The sequence below is a fragment of the Apis cerana genome, linkage group LG12, assembly GCF_029169275.1.
Source record: "Apis cerana isolate GH-2021 linkage group LG12, AcerK_1.0, whole genome shotgun sequence".
In the NCBI taxonomy this organism is placed as follows: Eukaryota; Metazoa; Arthropoda; class Insecta; order Hymenoptera; family Apidae; genus Apis; species Apis cerana.
In genome coordinates, this window is record NC_083863.1 from 8,952,637 (window position 1) to 8,975,335 (window position 22,699).

General features: G+C 25.4%; 4 protein-coding genes and 1 long non-coding RNA gene across 6 annotated transcripts; 3 read left to right on the forward strand and 2 right to left on the reverse strand.

Annotated features, from left to right (window-relative positions):
* Positions 1 to 132: 132 nt before the first annotated feature.
* Positions 133 to 1,758, forward strand: LOC107998396 (PEST proteolytic signal-containing nuclear protein). Its single transcript, XM_017057650.3, has 3 exons — positions 133 to 264; positions 820 to 1,019; positions 1,096 to 1,758. Exons 1-3 carry the CDS (start codon positions 228 to 230, stop codon positions 1,336 to 1,338), a joined length of 480 nt encoding a protein of 159 aa, XP_016913139.1. The 5' UTR covers positions 133 to 227; the 3' UTR covers positions 1,339 to 1,758.
* Positions 1,755 to 2,814, reverse strand: LOC107998397 (small ribosomal subunit protein eS26). Of its 2 annotated transcripts, none has more exons than XM_017057651.3 (3): positions 2,713 to 2,814; positions 1,936 to 2,244; positions 1,755 to 1,828 (listed from the first exon to the last, which is right to left on the reverse strand). In XM_017057651.3, exons 1-3 carry the CDS (start codon positions 2,713 to 2,715, stop codon positions 1,796 to 1,798), a joined length of 345 nt encoding a protein of 114 aa, XP_016913140.1. In that variant the 5' UTR covers positions 2,716 to 2,814; the 3' UTR covers positions 1,755 to 1,795. The 2 variants fall into 2 exon arrangements, with proteins under 2 accessions (XP_016913140.1, XP_061939096.1); XM_062083112.1 differs by lacking the exon at positions 2,713 to 2,814 and adding an exon at positions 2,625 to 2,707.
* On the forward strand, positions 2,465 to 16,564 carry LOC133667074 (uncharacterized). The gene is made up of 2 exons (XR_009832208.1): positions 2,465 to 2,966; positions 16,437 to 16,564. It is a non-coding gene; the product is annotated as an uncharacterized LOC133667074 (long non-coding RNA).
* LOC107998395 (RYamide receptor-like) lies at positions 2,965 to 21,654 on the reverse strand. Its single transcript, XM_017057649.3, is given in 11 exon segments — positions 2,965 to 5,900; positions 5,996 to 6,114; positions 6,228 to 6,318; positions 6,416 to 6,516; positions 6,627 to 6,844; positions 6,956 to 7,077; positions 7,184 to 7,332; positions 7,453 to 7,649; positions 9,628 to 9,751; positions 20,248 to 20,270; positions 20,273 to 21,654. Coding segments are annotated over 11 exon segments (1,461 nt in total). The 5' UTR covers positions 20,346 to 21,654; the 3' UTR covers positions 2,965 to 5,656.
* Positions 3,597 to 4,524, forward strand: LOC107998398 (protein aveugle). The gene is made up of 3 exons (XM_017057652.2): positions 3,597 to 3,738; positions 3,898 to 4,011; positions 4,110 to 4,524. The coding sequence occupies exons 1-3, from the start codon at positions 3,700 to 3,702 to the stop codon at positions 4,284 to 4,286; spliced, it is 330 nt and encodes a 109-aa protein (XP_016913141.1). The 5' UTR covers positions 3,597 to 3,699; the 3' UTR covers positions 4,287 to 4,524.
* Positions 21,655 to 22,699: the final 1,045 nt, after the last annotated feature.

Consider the following 22,699-nt stretch of genomic DNA (forward strand, 5'->3'; position numbering starts at 1 on the left):
ATTGTAATTATTAAGAATATGTTTTAATATTTAATGTTTTATTTATTTTTTTTTTTAAATTCTATCATTATTTTTCTAGTAGGAAAAAAATTACTAGTCGTTTATATATCTTCTTAAATTTCCCTATGATAGGAAATAAGAATACTAGTGTGAAGTAAACCGCAGTTGCTGGATTAAATTGCTTTAGTTTGGTCGATTTCGCATCACGTCCAAAGAAAATCAGAAAAATGTCGAAGAGGAATCCAGGAGACGAATATAGAAAAGGTTTTATTCATTTTATTTATAACCGTATCAATCGCATTTGGTAAAATAACATTTACTTCGTACCTTGCAAAATGTGGACAGTTTATTCTTAATTTGTTTTCGTTATTGATCTCATGTCCATTATTACGAATAATGCAAGTTCTAAATATTTAATTTAGAAAATTAATTATGAAGCAATTTTATGGACAAATAAATATTAAAATCATATTTTATTTTCTAAATCTCGTTTCTTACTTTTCATGTACCATTTTTTGGGTGCACGCATCCTTCAACCATGTGCCAAAGGATGTATAGTAAAAATGGAATGAATGTTAACCTTATGTAATAAAATTATCAAGTAAATATATCGCATTTCGTATTGTTATAAATAACCTCAGGATGTGTATGTTATATGCACACTCGTTTCTTCATCATCATTTATTGACTTCATTTGATTTGAATTTAATCCAGAATTGCAAGAAACTTGTGCTGAGCATGCCGCTTAAATATTTCCGGTTAAAAGATACAATGTTATTTTAACTTGATCTGAACTTTGCCAGTGTTTGACGTTGTCAGGGTCAAGTGTGTACAGAGCAGAGGACTCCAGAGGAGATGACAGGGGAAGGGATCGTTCGCCACTTAGATCAGATGACCGTTGTGAAGAGGCTAATTACAATCAAAGTGATGCAAAGAAACAGAAGCTGGCGTTTGGGTTTGGGAAGAAAAGTGGAACAGAACAAAAAAAGGGTATTCAAATAAAACTAGGTTCAACATCAGTAAGTAATAATACATAAATTTAAATATATATGTCTTTATTATTTTATTTATATTTCATAAAAAATTATATTTCAGAAACCCACGGTTAAAGCAACACCAATTCAAAGGCCAACTGTAGCATCTGTGTTTAATGCAGATGAAGAAGATGAACCTGAGGAAATGCCAGCAGAAGCAAGAATGAGGATGAGAAATATTGGAAGAGAAACACCAACCTCTGCTGGACCAAATTCATTTGGTAAAACCAAGCAAGGGTTTTGTGATTCCAAGAAAATATTTGAAAAAACCCTTAAAAAAGCAATGGAGGAAGCAAATAAATGATTCCTTGACAATTATTGTTAATTGTATATTAATTTTACAAAAAATGCAACAATAGCGAGATTCTTGCTACAGTTATATGCAAACTATTTTTATCAATTTTATGCATTATCGACAAATAATAGATGCAAAGTTCTACTTGGTATTTGACATCACATCTTGAAAACTTTTATTAGTATTAGCTAACATTAAGACTGCACTTGAAGTTTTTTTCTTTGTGTGCATTGTGAGGAAGTATGCATATGTAAGAAATTTAATCTACATAATTTTTACATTGTTCCAGTAACATTGTATTAAATTTTGGATCATGTAATAATAAATATAAAAGATTATCTTGTTTAGAAATTATAGAAAAGTTATAAATATAATTTATCTTATAACTTGTAGAATAAATGATATGAATAAAAAAACAGTTAAGATCGATTTTATTTTTTATTTTATTTAAAATTTACATAGTAAGTTATTTTCTGCTTTGTTGACCTTGACGAAGATCCTGAAAAAGAATGAAATATATTAATAAATTTAATAACTATTGAATAATAAAAATGTATGATAAAATTGAAGTTTTTAACAATAAAATTATATAATTTTGATAATTACCCTAGGGAAATTACGAACTGGAGGTGTTCTAATTCGACGATTTGCTTTAGATCTATTACGGACTACTTTTGAGTGAATAGCACAAGAAACACAATAATGTAACTTAGCATATAACTTTGGAAGTTGATATGCTGAATAAAAGCTTGCTTCTGTAATATCTCTGACAGCTGCAGCTTCTACAATGTTACGAATAACAAATTTTTTAATTGCTTTATCCTTAGGTACACATCGAGCACAATTAGTACAACGGACAGGATTCACATGACCACGACCGTGTTTGGCACGTCCACCGTTTCTACGTTTGCAAGTCTGAAAAAAAAAAAATATAACAATAAACGTATAATATATATTATATTAATTATTATAATATATTAAGTATTCTATATTTCAATTTTAAGTATTTCAGATATTAATAATTAATTTAATGATTATTATAAATAAAATAGATAAAGGTTAAGATAAACATTTTTTAATACATAAAAAACTTAATATTAAAAATTTAAAATTTCAACGAATTTTAATATGCACGAAAGTATTTTTTTCTTTTTTTTTTTATAGTTCCTAGAGTATGTTTTAATAAAAAATATTTTACAAATACATATATACTGTGACAAGCACATGGTTCATGATTACTGAATACAAATACGTTATTATTAATATTAATTATATTATATAAAATTATATTTTACATTATTTTTTTTAATATTGAATTTTAAGAAGATAGAAATACACACAATAAAATACATTAAATATAAACGATAAACAAGAAATAGTTACCATTTTGTTTCGTTAGCTAGAAGAGAAGGATCGGAAATAAGGTGGCATTAAATGAAGTTGGCGAGTCAAATCAGTGTATTTCCGTTTATGTTAAGTTGGCAGTTCAGTTTCAAATTACGTTTGAATTCTCTCGCGCGTTTCAAATATTTATTATTTTAATGTTTTTTATCCATTTTTAATAATTTAAGTGTATGTGATACTTGTGATATTAGCAGTTTTGAAAGGATTCTAAAGAAAAAAATTGCTGTATTAAGGTAATGTAATATTATAATTCAAAAATATAAAATACTTTTTTCCTGTAGAATTTTTTTTCATACAGAATTTTATGTTAAACATTTCATGTAAATATAACTTTATATTTATAAATATAGATAATTCTAATTTTACATAAAATTATATTTGTAAAATTAGAATGATTTATTAAGAAAGTTAAAATATGTTAAAAAAAATTACAAAACATTAATCAAAAAAATTTATTAGACAAAACTTTTACTGTTAAATTTTGAAAAAGCATAATAGATTCTTCATCATTAATATAAATTAAAATTTTATATAAGAACATTCATTTAAAGCAATTAATACATGACGTAATTTTGAATTTTTAGTAACATAATATATATCTATACTTTAAAATTGATATATTATATAGTTACAAAATGGAGAAGTTAAATCCATGAATAGAATACTATGAAAAATGAAAGTAATATAATTTTGCAATAAATTGAAATATTTTTAATTTTCTTTGATTAATTTATATTTATATGTTGTATATTTTAATAATGTCGAGATGTTTAAATAAACAATATTTAAATATACAATTTTTATGATTATATTAAATAAACGTAATATATTACGTATATATATATATATTACTTGTGCTGTTGATAAGTATTATTAGTAATCGATATCAAGTGTTATTTTTATATTTTTGTAATTTGTTATTTTATTCATATTTTTCAAAAATTTATATTTTGAATTTTATACACAATGGTAGAAGAAGTAGTTAATTCTACTAATAAACCAAAGGTATGAGAGGTTAATTTTATTAATAATGATATATTAAAATAATTATAATATCATTGAAATATGAATATTTTTATATTCATCTTATGGATTTAAAAAAAATACAATAATTAAAAGTATAAAAATATTTATATTGATTATAAGTATATTGAAATATTGTAGAACAAAACTGCTAGACCCCGTCCAGTTTATTTATGGAATGTATTAGATGTACAAAAATGGTTGAGAAGGCATTGTAGTGATTACTATCAATTATATCATGAAAAGTTTTTATATGTAAGTAATAAACATGTATAAACAACTCAAGTTCAACTATATTTTTGTACTTCTGATTACATTAAATATATAATCAATGTTATTCATGTGTTTTTAAGCACGATATCACTGGAAGAGTTTTATTAAGGATAAATGAAAATATTTTATTGAGACTTGGAATTGACAATGAGCAACATAGATTGGATATTTGGCGGGAAATAATGAAATTACATCTTAAAACAGACATGTTAGAAATTAAAGATATTGAACGACGTAATAATATGAACTTTGATTAATATTTTACAATTGACTCAAATATAAGCAATGTTTAATAAAATGGAAATTTATTTTTTAAAATGATAAATTTTATATCAAATAATCTTTTGTATTTTTTATTGTTAGTATTTTAATATTTTAATTTTTTAAAATACAAATATAATAATGTAAAATATAATAATGTATCTTTATAAATATTTATAATGAAACATTTATAATAAATATTTATAGCAAATAAAACATTTGATGTTTTAGATATGTATTTGGCTTTTTTAGTGTGAGTCTTAAGAAAACATGAACAATAAATGCAAAAAAGAAATGTAGGAAATAAAAAAAAAATTATTAATGGAAGTTTCTATCATCAAATGATAATATTTATCTATGTAAAATTATATTAAAATTACATATCGATATCTTACGTAGTAGGAAAACAATCTTTGTATTATAAATTTTTTTCATATAATATTTCAACAAAAATTTATTTATTGACTAGAAACATTTTGTTATTTTATTAACATTATAATTACATTGATTTTAACATTTAATTATATTTAAATAATATGCTTCTTTTCATTTAAAATTTTTGTTAAGTTCAAGTTTATTTGAACAAATAAGAATTCAAAAATTAAAATCCTCATTACCCTGTTTGTTGCTTTATATGAGTTATGCATAGAAAAGTTTCAAACTTATAATAATTAAAATTAACAAAAATTATTATTTTAATACATATTTCACAGCCTTACATATTTTATAGAATTTTTTAAAGAAAAATAATAAATAATAACTATGATTCTAAAAAATTTATTATTTAAATGAAAAAAAATTGAATGCATTGTAATGTATAAAATATTTGTACAATAGTCTTAATTATTTTAAAAATATTCTCTATTGCATTTTTTTTACAACTAACTATTTGTATTAAAACATTTTAAAATTTTTTCTATTATACTGTAAGTATTGTAATTTGTTCTGAGAGAGAAATTGTTACTTATTCCATTATTAAATATAATATAATTAAATATTGTGCAAAATTTGTATGTATATATATTTTATATATACATACATATATACATGTTATGCATCTAATTAAAGATACATAATTTTTATCATCATTAAATACATAAACTTTGTAGAAAAGCTTGAGCAATAGTTAGAAGAACTGAAAAGAAAAGAATTAATTAGGTGTTTAAATATCCAAAAGTTGCTGTAAAATTTGTGGAAAAATTATCCCATATCAATTTATAAGAAAATTAGTATCTTATTACTATCCTATTCTTTATCATTTGCATATAATATATGCAAATTATTTGCATATTTTTCACTCTTAACAGAATGATTTTTTATTTCTAATATTATTTATATTAATCAATTATTTAATTAGTTCTATATATTATAGGCATAATTCTTTTGTATTAAGATCTTGAGTGTGTTTATGTCTTCCAGATGAAAAAACATACAATTCTTCGTTTCTTTTTGAATAATGATTACCACGATGAATATAGTAACCAATTCCTTTTCTAATTCGTCCACTTTTCTGGTTATCGATAAATGATTGCGTCGATTCTCTTGATGTACTTTTATGAAAAGACGAAATATTTGGACAAGTACCGGAAATTGTACGTTTCCATTCGTATCTATAAATATTTAGAGAATTTATAAATGAGAAATATTTTATATTTTTATTAGAAATATTTTGAATTTTATAATTATAAATATATCGAAGGAATACCTTATGGAGGTTCGAGTACTTTGTGTTTTTTCCATATCTGTGATATCGATTGGTGGTTTATTTGTCCATCTTCGCAATTTAAAAGGACATCTTTGTTGAAACTCCCTTCTAAATTTTTCCTAAAAGTTTATTTTATGCTTGAGAATATAAATTAATTATTTTAATTTGATAATATTAATAAAATTATCAGATCAATTATCAGATCAATATTTTATAATTTATCAATACTTACGTTATATATTCCGTAAATAAATGGATTGTAACAACTATTTGACATGGCCAACCAGTCGAAAAAAAAGAATATATAATGGATATATTTGTATCTGTAATTATTTTTCTTTGTGATTCGTTTTTAAATTTTATGTATATTTACAAAACAATTTTTTTAAATATTGCGTAAATATGATAATATATACTTACTCGTTAATTTCTGAATAAAAATATTGGAATACGTTATACATTTGAAGCGGTAACCAGCAAATTGCAAAAAGAGTTACGACTATAATTAACATTTTAATTACCTGAAACAATTTAATATTATGTTAAGTAAATATAAATTAAGTAAAAATCAAGTAAATTTACATTATAAATTAATAAATTAATTAATTACACGGGTCATATTGTGTTATACCTTCATTTTATTTCTCATTAAATTCGCATCTCGAGAATCTTCGGCATTTCCGGGGGCTTTGTTTCCCCATAATTTTAATGCCATTCGCGCGTACACACATGAAATAATCGAAAGAGGCGTTAAGTATTGTAGGAACACCAATAATCCCGAATAAATAAGCATGGATTTATCTGACAGATTTACATGTTTGCAAAACGGTTTGTAATTATCAGAACCAGCTGGAAATTGAAGAATAATCTATTGAAAGTTTGAAAAGAAAATTTCAAAAAAATCACAGTTATAAATGTGTAATTTACAAAAAAAAAAAAAAAAAAACTAAAGAAACGTACATATAGAATTTTCTGGTTCCATAATGACTCTACGTGCAATAGCCATTGGTGTGGCCAAACTTCCGGCAAGAAGCCATATTCCAGCAATTATTATTTTGGCGGTCAATTTGCTTGGTCTCGCGCTATTAAGATCAAATAGAATGAATTTCAATTCGATTAAATGACACATACGAATTTGGAATAAATATAAAGATAGATAATTTCTTGTTTGGAAAATTGATAACATACCTGAGAGGTCTTAAAATCGCTCGATGTCGATCGATCGCTATAGCTGTCAATGTGAAAACGGAGACATTGACAGAAAGCACTTGCACAAAGGGACAAAACGCGCACATGAAATGAGGTAGGATCCATTTTTGCAACAGAGCTGCTTGGAACTTGAAAAAAAAAAATTAAATATACGTTATTTTTGATATATAAATTTGTTTCGATTTGAATAATTATAATTAAATTATATAATAATTAAATAATAATTAATTGAATAATTTATATTTTACCTGAAAAGGAATTGCAAATAAACCAATAACGATATCTGCCAACGCTAGATTTGCAATAAAAAAATTAGTTACATTCTGCATGCGTCTGGATGTAGATATTATCCATATAACAAGAGAATTTCCTACTACTGCCAAAAAAGATATGGTTCCGTAAAGTATGCTGAGGAGCACGAGTACAGCTGTCGGAACTTCCCCATCTAAGGACAAATGAAAACATGTATATATTAAAATAAAAGGAAATTGAATATAATACAATATAATACAAAAGTAATATTCTGATATTTTATATTTTGTATAATATATTTTTAAAAGGAACGCATATTGATATTTAAAATTTATTTATACGTGTATGCATTCTTGAAAACAGATGAATATTTTATTTTTCTTTAATCACTTATAGAATTATTTACTATAATCTGATTTTCCTTGATGGATTTTTATTTTATATATATTTGAAGTACAACGTGTATGAAATATTTGAACAATAATTCATTTGGATATTTGGACAAATAATTAATATTGACAGAAATATTTTTTATTTACTATAAAGACAATGAAATTAAGATGTTTGCGGTTTGTTTTCGTATTTTTTCGATTGGAAAAATTATTCATAGATTTATAAATTTATATGTCAGAAATAGATATTTTTATTGTCTTTATGTTATAAGTAAAAAATACTATTTAAATTTGTCATTTTCTCCAATGTTTATTCATAAAGCGATAAATTATTTCTATTATATATATCTATTATATAAATAAAAATCTTAAAATATTTATATTTCTATTTAAATCTAAAGTTTTATTTTCATTGTTTATTCGGATTTGAAATGAAAATATTTTTTCAACGATTTTATCTCATTTTCTTATTTTTCGATAAATATTTGAATCTATGTTTCAATCCAGATAAAAATGTATCTGTATAAGCAACGTTTTTGACACGGATATGAATATTTTTGCGTATAACACTTAAAGGTGAAAAGGCATCATGAATAAAAACATTAAGTTTCGGATCTCGACGTTCTGATCGCGTAAAACTGAAAACGAGGATACGAATAATTTATGGAAAAAAAAAAACTTTAACTTTAAATCTTTTCGAAGGCATAATAGTCTATCCCTATTTGTCATGTTTTATCATTTTTTTCAAATATTAAGAAACAAATTTAAATTTGTTTTCTCCATTATCAAAAAATAGTAAATGAATATTATATAATATAGAAAGTAAAAAAATGAGAAAAACACGAAGCAGTACACGAAAAATAAGTTTTGCATTGAATTTGCAAGGAAAAAGAAAACGATGTTAATGTATAATAAAACGTACCTACGTAATTTAGACATCGCATGAACTTCTGTCACGAAGACAGTGACCGAAAACTTCCTTCCGGTTTTGCAAGGACATTTAATACTGTCAACTAACAAGATCGCAATGTATTTTTAAGAGTTTCCATAGAAACTAAATAATAACAAATTATGATTATTCATAATCGAAACATTTTCAATTACTTTAAATTTTATTTCCGCTTTATATTTTACTCATTGTTCCTCAATGAAAGGATAAAAATGTTCAATAAAGGAAAATATTTCACTTTTTGTAATTTTGTCCTTTTTTAATCTATCATTAGTAAAAATAATCATTATAAAATAAAAAATAATCAGTTCCAGTTTTTTTTATTCTGTTATAAAGATAATTTTAAAAAAAAGAACCTTATTTGCGTATCACTGAAAGTGATTGAAAGTACAAATTTTCGTTAATGAAACGAAATACAAACAATCATGCAATGTAGAATGTATTTTGCTTGAACGCTCTAAATTCTAATGGATTTTTTACATATCGAATCGAGTTATCAAACGAATATATTGTTCAAATCATTTGTCGAAAACTGATTTTTTTTTATCGACGAATTTTCCTTGATCTCCGAGTTATATTACATTCAATTTTCGATCACTTTAATGCGATGCTTGAAAGGAATTATCGTTTGTTTGGAATTGAAAAAGTTTTAATTAAAATTCGCTGATATTTGAATAAATATAAATTTAATTATTTTTAATCGATCATTCTTGCAAATAACGATAATAAACGTTTATAATGGATCATGAATTAAAATATCTGAATGGTTACATTTTTGATGTTGACTCTTGATCTTTCACGATAAAATATATCAATGATACAATTCGTACCAAAAGTATCGTTGGTTGACTCGTTCTCATAGGGCAAGAACGTATTATTGAACGTGGATGGCCAAGTATTTTTAAATTCTTCATTTTCGCCGTACTGTAAGGTATTCATGATGGAGGATTTCATCTGTAACAAAAAATATTTAGATAATTATTATACCGTTATCAATTTTATCATAAATTATATTCGCAAAAATATCCATTTAACGAATAACGATTCCTATAAAATGTCCTATTATTTTATCTTTTCATTCTCCTATATGTTCTATTATTTTATCTTTTCATTGACGTATGCAAATATGCACAAGAATGATACGTAGAGAAAGAGGATAACAGGTTTCATGACAATTCAATAAACTCGATAAATTGTATTCTCAAGTTGAGAAGCAGAAAATCGAGGACATGATTTATTCATTGAAATTTACATTGCTCGTCGCGAAATGAATGTTGTCGACGAAAGTTGTACAATTTATCGATTCACGAGAATGCAGTTTCCTTGTAATAGTTATCAATTCTCTTTTTAATATTGGAAAATTAACTTTACTTACGATACAATGTTTTACAAAGGTGACAAAAAGTTGACTCGAGAAGAAACAATATTATATAGTTTTTTATCGTTTCGGCAAAGGGAAATCATAATTGAATATTTCATTAATTTTTTCCCTGAAAAATTGAAAAATTATTTTGTTATAAAACAATTAAATCTTCTGAATAAAATATTTCTCAGAAACGAACAATTTTCGTTTGATCAAATTTTGATAAATTTTGATTTCGAAAAAATTTTTTTATTGTTGAAATATATTAGACGAATTCATTTCATGCATTTTGTGGATTATTACATTCAAATTCGATATCAATATGAATATAATGATTATTTAAATTTATTATTGACAGTTTGATAATGATATGATTAATGGATTATAATTATAGATGTAATAATTATTAAATTGAATTTCAAAATAAATAATTTAAAATAAAAATATGGAATAATATACATAATATACGCAATATAATGTAATAAAACATTATAAAAAAAAAATTTTAATCGATTCGTTAATAACAATTTTTATAAATTAATTACTTTTTCACATTAATCGATATTAATATTAATATTGATTAATTTTTTAATAAGAATTTTTAAGTAGTTTAAAATGTACAAAAAACATTGAAAATTACTTCTTGATAAAAAGAGAAAAATTTAAATCGTTTTTTCTTGAAATTTTTATCAAATTTTGAAATGAAATTATTCAGAGTTCTCTTTCAAATGTTTTTTTATAGTTATTAGCTGTATTTATAAATTTGTCGGAGATTTCATTCGTTCTTGGAATTCTTGGAATTTGAAACAATGTAGTGGATTCTAAAATTTTATTGCGTTTTCTTTTTGAAAACCATTTGAATTTTAATATCGCGACAATACTACACAAAATTTTTTTCTTGTTGAAAATATTGAAATTTGTAATAATACAATAATAATATTGTAATAAACAATATTATTATGAAACATATTCGACTGATATTCCATGTCCCATAAAATTTTTTTTAAAATAATTTAGCTCATATTATAATAACGATGTGGTTTTTATAGAATTTTAAAATTTATCCTTTGATATTTGATTCGAAAACGAGTTTTAATAAAAAAAATTAAAATAATAATTTGGAATACATATATAAATCTTTTATCTGTTTTTCTACGATTAATTAAATAAACCATATAGTCTAGAGTATTCAATTACTTTTAAAACGAAATCACTGATATTTTAAGACAGAATAATTTCACTCTGTTATTTAATGGAATCGCATAATTGTGTCAGGTTTACTTCACAAAAATAATCACTTTATTAAGTAATATCAATTTAGAAAATTGATTTTATAAAGAATAAGTTTATTAATCTTGAAATAGAATATATTCTTCCAATATGTAGGTATCATACCAGTCTTTAATTATTTGCCGTTGAGATATTCGATAGTGCATTGTCATATGCATGACAAGAGGAAATTGATATTCTATGAATGTAATTCCAGAATGAAATGGATGGTTTTTAATGTTTTTTAAACAAATTTGTTTCATTATTGTCGAATATTTATTTTTTCGAAACCATTGTAAATTTTTAAAGAATAAGAAAATCTTTCTTCATTTTTCAAATGACATATTTATTTAAAAAAAAGAGATTAAAAACATTAAAATCTGCAATGATTTTGAAAAAAATAATTTGTAATACATTAATTCCACTTTGTATTATTATTTCCAAAATATTGAAAACAATAAATTGTTAATTAAATAAAATGTAAATATAGTATGTATTTTGATGAAATTTTGAAGGATCCAAGTTTTAAATTGGTAAATTTGATATCACTAAAAAAGAGAAAACATATTTTACATTTCATTTAATTAATTTTTATCATATTATATTTTATACATTGATCATTAAGTAAAATAAAAATGAATTTAATATAATCCATAATATTACGGTATTGTGTTTTATAATATAAGATGTTAATAAAAACAAATGTGACAATATTCAATATTTGAATCATTTTCATGTTCTATTGAAATTGTCATAATACGTACTTATATCTTTAATATTCTCCTAAATACACAAATATAAATATAAATCAAACATTTCACATTTGACTATTCATATTTTTAAAAAGTGAGTTTTATCGAAAAAGTGGTTATGCATAATTCAACTTGTTCCTTATTTACTTGACATTGTTTTACTTTTATATATTGAAAATGTGTTTTTGAATTGAATTGAATTTTTTAATTCTGCCTAGTATTTTTCAATGAAATTTAAGTGAAGATTTAAAAATATTAAAATTAATGCAATATTATAATTATTAAAGTAAATTATTCCTTAGAAAATAACAATTTTTATTTTATGATGATCTGAAAAATCGAGAGAGGCAATTGAATATCTAAGAACAGAGAAATGATTTTCCTAGGTTTGAAAACTGAAATTCGAACCTGAATCTAGCAAATAATGGATCATTATGTCAGAACCAGTGAGAACCAGTGAACGTTCTCGAATTTAAATCAAATTTTAGAATTTTTCTCAATTTGTAATTTTAAAGAACATGTTTTTTTTATTTTATGATTAAAAATTGTAAAATTAAGTTCAAGATCATTCGATACATAAGATCCATGTTAAGAAAGGTAGCATTACATATGCATTACGTATGCATTATGTATGCATATGCTTGTAAACAAGATGTCTTGATGCGGTAACACATGGAAACACTATATAAACATTTGGCAATTCGTGATTTAGATAGATAAATTCGTTTTTCCTTCATCATTTTTACTTACTGATTTCGTGATTGAAATAATTATACGGCATAAACTCAACTTTTTCACAATATTTGTGAAAATATTCATCGCACATAATTTTCTTCTTTGAAAAATTTGTAAAGCTTGTTTGTAAAAGATATTTTTAATTATGAATTATTTTTAATAATGGAACGACTTTGTAGAAAAATAAAACATCTCGAGAGTAAATATCATTTATAATTCAAAAATGAAACGATAAAAAGAGGAGTGAATAAAAAAAAGGAAAACTTTCAAAAGTAATTACTTCGTCCAACAATAAAGTATTCAATTCTTTAATTTTTCGTTCAATAACTTATGCACAGGAATATAATGCAAAGGAAATGGCATTATATTTTCCAATAAAAGTGTAAAAAGGCTTGTTTTCTGTGTGATCAAAGATGATATTTTTTGCTTTTCTCTAAATTTTTTTAATACAAAAAAAATGTTTGAATATTTGTAAATGCATTAGATTTTTCAATAAAATCTAAAACTTGTTTATTTTCTCTGAGTATTTCGAGGAATATGATTGTTTTTTCATATGCTAAATCTTTTTATTCTTCTTTTTATTTCAATATCATCGCGTCTCATTTTTGAAATTTTTAGAAAATTCCAAAAAAAAAAAATAAATTTTTTCTTTTATCTTTATTCGTTTATTTGTTTTTAAAATTCGATTCAATTTGTTCGATTTCAATCACGAAATATTTCATTTTCTATTTATTGCTCTTCTTTAAAAAATAGCGAAGGAAAAAAAATGTTAAATTTTTTTGAGAATATTAAATTTTTCATCGACACGTGAAAATTTTTAAATATTTAAGATAATTTAAAAGACAGAGAATAACAGTGAACGAAAGCAGCGAACAATGCATTATTGACTAGTATAAGAACTTACCATCCTTTTGGATTTTCTATGTGGTTTCCTTCCTATATACACACATAAAATAAACTCGAATGGTACATGTTGAATCTTTTCTCTTTGCTTGATCAAATATGCAATTCGAACAATTTTTCAAGTTAAAAGGAAAAATAAAAAGAAATAGAATAAATTTGCTAAAATATGATTTCGAAATTTCTTTCTTGTTAATTAATTAACTTTGTTATCTTTAAAATAATTTTTTTTATGCCAAGAGAAATGAATTGGAAGAAAAGAAAAGAAAAAAACACTTAAAGAAAAGAAAAGAGAAAAAATAAAATTGAATGCTAAATATAAATGTCATATAATATAGAACACACATACATATATATAATATATATTATATATATATATATATATATAAAATGATCACATTGGTCTATGGCAAGATGTTGTGCGTTGTATTATCGAGAATTCCGAGACACGTTCTGACAATACCTTGTTACCTTGTCGTGTCTCCTAACTATAATATGCACTTTGTGTTTCATAATGAAATTATGCCATTTAGTCAACGCAATAGAATCTGCAAAGGCCACTTTGATATACAACGTTCTGTTCAAATAAAATGTATACTGTTCTGTAACAATAATTTCTATATGATGGGTAACTCTTTCTATTCAATGGTGTAGTTTGTCACAAAAGAGGTGCATTATTACATTATTATTATTAAAATACAAAGAAATTGAGACTGTACGAGTTGGTTAAATCTCATGAATAAAATTGCATTGTATATCGGTTATTATATTATTCCTGAAATGCTAATCAACTTATTTTATATTAATTTTATTTATTTATTATTTATTTATTATATTAATTTTTCAATTAATAGGAAGATAACTTTAGAATCAATTATTTAATATATTTAATATAATTTCTTCAACGAGAATATGTATTATGATACAAAGAGATATTTGTTTAACAGTATTTTTTTTATCTTAATTATTTATTTTTTATTTAATTTTATCTTAATACTTATGTCAATCATTTTTTCGTAATAAAATTCTTCTTGGAATATAAATCAAATAATAACAATGCAATTGAATTTGAGAATTTTTTTATACGAAAGAAGAAATTTTTAATTTTAATGCTAAGTAAAAAAATTTCCTTCTATTTTAATTATTTTGTTATAATTCATAAATATTTGAAAAAGTTTCATTTTATTCTAAATTAGATAAAATGCAATCATTCCACTGAATTAAAATACACATTCATATTAATAAACAATTCTAACTGAAAATGTTTTTTTGAAATGATAAAATATTGTAATAATCGATTATTTTCATTTCAAAAAAATTTTTATTTGGATTAAGTTTTCAAGCTTTGCTTTGCGATTTTATAATTAGGGAGAAGCGGATCATAAAACTGCTTTTTAGATAAAAGCATATCCTTAGAAAAAAATTTTTATTTTAGTCAAAGTAGATGTATTTATATATAAAATTTTATCTTCTCAAGTTTAATGCAATAATATAATTTAAAATAATCATTATGCAATTAATTTACAATATGTAAAAATTCCTGAAATTTCATCTTTTCCATTTTCTTTGTTATTTATCAAATAATTGATAATTATTTCATGTAAATATTAATAAACAAATAAACTATAATTTATAATTAATTTAATAAGCGAGATATTATTTACAAACTATTATCTGTGAATAAAATTAAATCCAAACTTCGTTGGATTGAAACTTTATACAAAATATTTTGAAGTATGTTTATGTAAATATTATAACATATCAAAATATGATTAAATACTACTGGTTACAGTGTACAATACTGTTTAATTAATATTGAGAGTAACTGTTTATGAGTAAATGTGATATTTCAAATTTCAACGTACATAACTTACATATTATGATATTAATATTGTTCGCGTATTTCAACATTTTCTAATGAACAGGTATTATAAATCATTTTATACATATAACATTTCTTTCAAATCATCTACACATGAAACACATTTTTGTTCAAGTGTTATTTCTTTATCTATTTTTTAATATAAAAGTATGCGCTTACTTAAGCGTTGAAATTTACTTAAAAGTGAAAACGAATAATTTTCATTGTGTAAGCATTATATGTGTTCGAAATTATTTGCATATTATAAAATTGGAATAATATCTATATAAAAATAGAATCATATTAAAATTATTATATAAATATTATTCTTCTATAATATAATTAAAAAAATTTTTTTTTCTTTTTTTTTTTAACTTCGTTTTTTGGTAGAAATTTATATACAAAACAAATGATCTCGTTTATGAATTTTTTATTTCATAATTTATTTTGTTCTATAAAAAGATTTTGATTCTACGTACCTATCTATTACATGTATTATCTATTTATTTATATTTAAATAAAAAAATTAATGATATTGTAGCTGGCATTTCAAATTAATCCAAACATGTTTTCTTAAAATATTTTTGCATTAATCCTATAAATTTTCGAATTTTTCGAAGATAAAAACCTTTTTTCTCTTTATTTTTTATTGCATTATACATATTGTATCGAGTATTCTGATTTTTATTACGAACTTCAAAAATTATTTCAAATAAAATTGATTTATGTTTTATTCTAACTCGAATTAATTTTTTACAGGTACAATGGATTCTGATATTGGAGCGAACGAAGAGAAGATGTTATCAGTTCGAAATCCAGTGATTTGCACATAATGATGTATATTTTTTCACAAAATGTATATTATAATATACTTTCACTGCCTTGGATCGCATTGTGTTCGTGATTTATTATAAACGTTCATTCGGATGGCAACATGTGAAGGTCGTTCGATACGGATAGTTTGACACGAAGCGAGATCGTCCAAATTTTCGGTTTTGCACGTTCTGAGAATGGTTAACATCGGTGGAAGTTTGCGCTCTAATCCAGGTAAGTAAAAATGTATTATCGCACAATTCAATCGCATAAATACTTCTTTACATAATTCTATCGTGCCATCAATGCGAAACAAAATTATTTTATGCGTCTAAGAACTGCTTAAGAAATTTAGTATACGCGAAAGAATTTGTTTTCAAAGTGGGAAGGGAAATTTTATTGGGAAAGAAATTTCGTTGTGATATTTAAATATAGAAAAATTTTATTAAAAGTTAGAAAATAAAATCAGAAATATTTTTTGACAGGAAAAACTTTCCACTTTTTGGAATAAAAGAGTATTTTATTTTTCATTGTATATATTCAATTTATATATATATATATATAAACGCGATGTTAGCATTATTGCTCGCTGATAATGTCAATCTTAACCCGTTCCTTCGGACGATATCTAACCACACTTGCAGTTTTAAAGGCACGTTTTCATTTACCAAGTGCATCGCGTGTGTTCATAATTTGTGTCGAATAATGTACACATAATGAACGAGAAGTAAATCGTACATTCACGTTTTTCACGTACCTGCTTATTTAAAAAGATTTTGAAATTAAAGAGATTCGTACATTGAAGTTTGGAAGTGAAAGAAATATCGTATACAGATGAAACGAAAAAAATTAAAAAATTCAGAGATTAACGATTCGAAAAAAGTAATGAAAATTCAATGGAAATACTTTTTTGAAGTAAGAATAAATTTTCAAGAAAGCTTTTATTGAAATTATTACGCTGCTTTTAGAATCCAAAAAGAGATCTTTATCGAATTCTATTAATGGCAAATACATATAAGTTTTTTAGAACGAAAAATAAAGGAAATGAAATTTTAAAAGATTAGATTATATCGAGTATTCTTTTCTTTTCTCTTTATGCGCAGCAATTCATTTTAAACAATTGTACCAAAAATATACATTATAAATAGACTGTTTTTATTTGACAATTTAAAAAAAAATTATATCAATCAGTTAAACTGAATGCTTTTTCACACACATGCTGTGTAAAATTTAATCCTTTTGATTGAATAAAAAAGTGAAATTCATCTCGATATAAGATTAACAACGCAAGAAAAATTTAATCTCGTTTAAATCGTCTCTGTTTCGCAAAAACAAAATGTGGGAAGCGATGAGTCAACGTAATAGTTGAGATTTGCCATTCTAGTATGTATGATTTATTAATTTCTAAAATATAATAAGGGAATAATTCTCCATTTTTCGCGCATTCTCTGCGATTCTTTCTATAGAAATTTTCGAAAATATTTTCCTTTCTTGACTGTTATCGAACTGTTATTTCTGGGACATCAAAAAATTGTCGTTCCTTCATAAATTAAGTCAGTGTTTCTCCAAATGATAATTCATTCTAAACGATAACACATTTTCATATTTCGCTTATTTCATCACATAACAGCGGTTTAATCTATCGCGAGTCTTGCATTTTTAATATCCGTTTATTATGAATTTTATAAAGAAGAGAGAGAGAGAGAGAGAAACACAGTGGGTTGTTTTTGAAGTTTTTTGTTTTTAAATAAAATTGAGCGCATGGTTTCTTTCTTATTGGTGATTTTAAAAAAAATTTTTCATCAACTAATGTCAAAAATGTGGCATGTCCTGTTCAATATTTGCCAACTACAAAATTCCAATTTTCTACGTGAAATGGATCTCACGTTGCTGAAAAATTCAATACTCTGATGAATTGGACAATTTTGGAGTCGGAGAAAGGAAAAAAGAAGAAAAAAAAAGAAAGAAAGACAAAAAGGAAAAATGGAAACGATGAATTTGTTCGTTAATAATGGAATACCTTCGTTACGAGAAAAATTAAACATCACAAGATATGAAACTATAATTATAGCATAGATCAATTCGAGACTTATAACAAGCACATGAACTTCCGTATATGTAATCTGATGATGCATCCATGTAAACTGGCACCATCTTCAAATATCTTTTATAAATATAGATCTCTATTGTTTTATTTTGTTATCCATCGTTATATCTGTTATCTTGCGTTACAGGATAAAATTATTTAATAAATCGGAAATTGGAAATTGGAAAGTTGAAAATAAAGTTGAAAATGAATACAGCATATCGTTTGAATAATTTGAAATTATTCATATAAAAACATGGCTTTTTGTTAAGTTTCTTTATCTCGAAAAATAACAACAATATTCAGGATGATCAAAATTATTGTCCATATACATATTTTTACCCATTTTAGATTTTATTCGCGTCATCAAAATTTCGTGTAAAAGCATTGCGTTCGAAATTTCGAGCAAATTTCGCAGTGATCGTTTCGTTTGCGGATGTAAATCGGGTACCGTGTTCGAGTTTGTGTATTTCAATTGTGTATTTCGAAATAAAAGCTATGTAAAATCTTTGCTAGGTGATATTTTTTAATCTAAACGCATGATTCTATATAGTAAAATCTTTTTATTTAAATATCATATATTCTTATGATTAAATTCTATTTCTCAACAAAGAGAAGATGACGACACGATTTTAATATCGGTATTAATTGATCGCGTACAAAATATTTCTCGTGCAAAATTTTAATCGTAAATATTTAATTATCGGATAATTTTTTTCGATAATTCGATCAAGTTCCAATTTTCAATTTTTCAATTTTCAAAAAATTTCTAAGAAAATTTGAGAAAATTTCTCAATATTTGAATTAAATTTTTTTTTTCACGCAAAAATTTTAAAGAATTAAATAAGATTCTTCTCTCGTAGTTGTTTGTGTTTTCTTTCACAAACTCAGCAAACGTAACGTGGATACCGTATGATATCGTATTATTACATCCTTGAAACTATTCATTTTCTTTGGATTTGTATTTCCACGTTTAGTAAGCGTCGCATATAACAAGTTTCTTAGAGTACAAAGTTGTTTACGTGTCCAAAAAAAATATGTCTTCGATTGTTAATTAAATTTCAAGCATTAAGTTGTTTAATTAAGATACTCAGCCAAGTTAGATGGCAATGAAGTTTTAAATTACATTCTCGACAAGTTATAAGGATCTTAGAAAATTTCAGTTAACAAGAAATCTCATTCTATTTCGATGAAATATCTTAAAATGAAGAGCTATCGATCTGTTTTCAACTTTTAATTATAGCTATAAATAACTACCGTTCTAAATAATAAAACATTGCAAAATAAGATTTTGAAAAGATCTTTCAGATTAAGAAAATATTATTTAATGAAATAAGATAAAAATAAGATTAATTGATCATAATTTTATAATATTACTTTTTTGTAAATCAAAAATATCTTCTTCTTTATCAAACTTTATCAACTGATAAAAAAATATAACATATACTTTTTTTTTTTTTCGTTTTAAAAATCGCCAAACGTTTTAATTCCGATGCAATGATACAATGAAGAAAATTAATAAAAAAAAATATTTCGCACACGCAATATATCTCGACTACAGTGCACAAAATTCTCTAAAATCCACGGATTATTTCGATTATCTCGAATTACTATGCCATGAAAAATTTCAATTCTCGACCAGATAATAATAACGTGAAATATAAAACTTACCGAACCGTAAAATATCCGTTTAGAGAATCGTCGACTCGAGTATAATATTCTTTCACAAGCCAATATTTCCACGTCGATGATCGCAATCTTCGTATCATTCGAATGATATCAATTCGACATTGTTCCCGCGTATTCTCCGCGAGGATGACTTCGATCCGGTTGAGAACAATTCCTCTTTCACCACTGTGTTCCCATGGGACACACCACTTTCGCAGTTAATCCAGTCGCACCCTTACCGCACAACACCCGGTTGATCGAATCATAATAGCTCGTTTCACGGAAATCCTCGCTCGATGCGAGACTGGATGGCATGGCATTTGCATTCTCGAACTTAATCGAGAAACAAATTGTGCGAAACACGATTTAGCGCGAACGAATAGAAGAGAAGATACACACGCACCCACTCAATCACTCATTCACTCACTCACTCACACACACACACACACATATATGCACAATTATCACTCGAGTCAATCTTGGGAAGGTGGAAACATATCGAGGATTCCTTTGTGGACAATTATTGTGATCGTTTCGAGGCAAAGCTTCAATTGCATCGAGCTCAGCTGTTTCAGCATAGTTCCATCGTGCAACATGATAACAAACGATACAATGTGTCCGAACTGCGCTGCTTCAACTTGTTGGATATTTGCTCGATCGGATCGTTATCACTTGAATCATCGGATAGTTGGCCGCCAACAAGTTGGTGGAGAAGAGCGTGTGCCCGTCATTGGTACGGAAAGCGTACCATAATTTGGGTCCATGGGTGTGCGGATTGGCAATAGGTCGCTTCAAAGATCGTCGACGCGATCGCCTGCGCTCGACGTTTCGACGTTGACAATCGCTGAGACAAAGGCCACCGACGGATTCCTCGATACACCCTTGTGCAAGGGTTAAGCACAGGTATTTTTTTATTTCGATGTTCCTTCTACTCGTGCACGTTTCATCGCCGGATATACGTTCATCAGTTTGAAAAAAACGAAAATTAAAAGGAGCGATCAATTTCCAATTGTCTCGTTAATTTAATCGGATTTTTTTTCTAGCTTGCCAGCTGCTTCTTCCATTCAAATTTTTATTTGTTACTTTTTTAATTTTGCCTTCAAACACAAAAAGTTTACGAAAAGTAATTTAACGATCTCCGTTCAATTCGTTTTTAATCTTTAATTTTATTCCTCCTGTTTGAAAAGGAAAAAAAAAAAGAAAGAAAGAAACGCCGTTAAGTGCAATTCATTAACAGAGATTTGTTCAATTTAACGCGGATTTCGAACTGGAAAAAGAATTTCGACTCTCGTCGGGATCGTTTCGAATCGTGTGCGCGCTTTCCGAGAACTCGCGACGAAGTGCGGCCGGTTTTCACGATGAATATTGTGAACCAGGGGGTGGGAGTGTCTACGGTGGGGCGGCAGACTTTGGCAGGCTTTTCCTCGTGGAAGGAGATCATCGTGGAACCTGCGCCGTTGTTCGTTACCCTTTATATACCTTTTATCTAACGATCGTTTGATCCATCGTATCGGATACAAATTTCTTCTTCCAATATTTGAATGAATTTTCTGATAATAAGTAGAAATCGATCGTCCATACGTTGATAGCGTCAATGTAAACTAAGCCAAGTGAAAACAAAGATTGGATAATGCTCGCGTCGATAAGAATTATATTTTTAGATTTCTTCTCTCTCTCTCTCTCGATTATTTCTCGATTTCATTCCTTTTTTTAACCTAAGAATTTTAACCTTGATTCACGATTCCGATAAATTTTCCGATGACCGAATTCCATTTTTCGTGAAACGAGCGTTGAAATGGTTGTGGTTAGAAGAAGTGAAATATACAGGGGAATGTATTTTCGATTTATCAGACAAAAGGGAAGACAAAAGCGAAGAAGGAAAAATATTTGTTGGATGGTGGGATAAATAAAGAAGGATGTTTTATCGATGAATATCGTATGTTCACGTATAAAATACATTATAAAAATAATTTATTGGATTCGATGTTATGTTCACAAGCATAATATCCAAGCGTAATATACCACAAAATTAAATTATGCAATGAATTTTGATAATGAAATTGTTAACGTAGTTTATAAGTGATTTATGATACGAGAGTGTGAAATAGAATTTCGATATTATTCAAGACACAATCGAATATTTCAATATTAAATCGAAAATTTTTGATATTTTTCAAATTGAAACGTTTTGCAAGCTTCATTAGTTTTATGAATTGGCTCGACAGGTTGTATACTTACTTTCTTCACAATGCCGTCATAACGACTATAACTATAAATTACTCGTATACATCAGACTGTAAAGCCATTTCATTGGATTTGTACATCGTGCAAATTATTTGAATTATACACGATGAATTCGCGCTTTGAGCTATATATACGTGGATAATTTACATTTCTAAAGCAGCTAAGATCGATTTACCGTGTTTAATGTAAATTAGATTGTATAATTAATCAT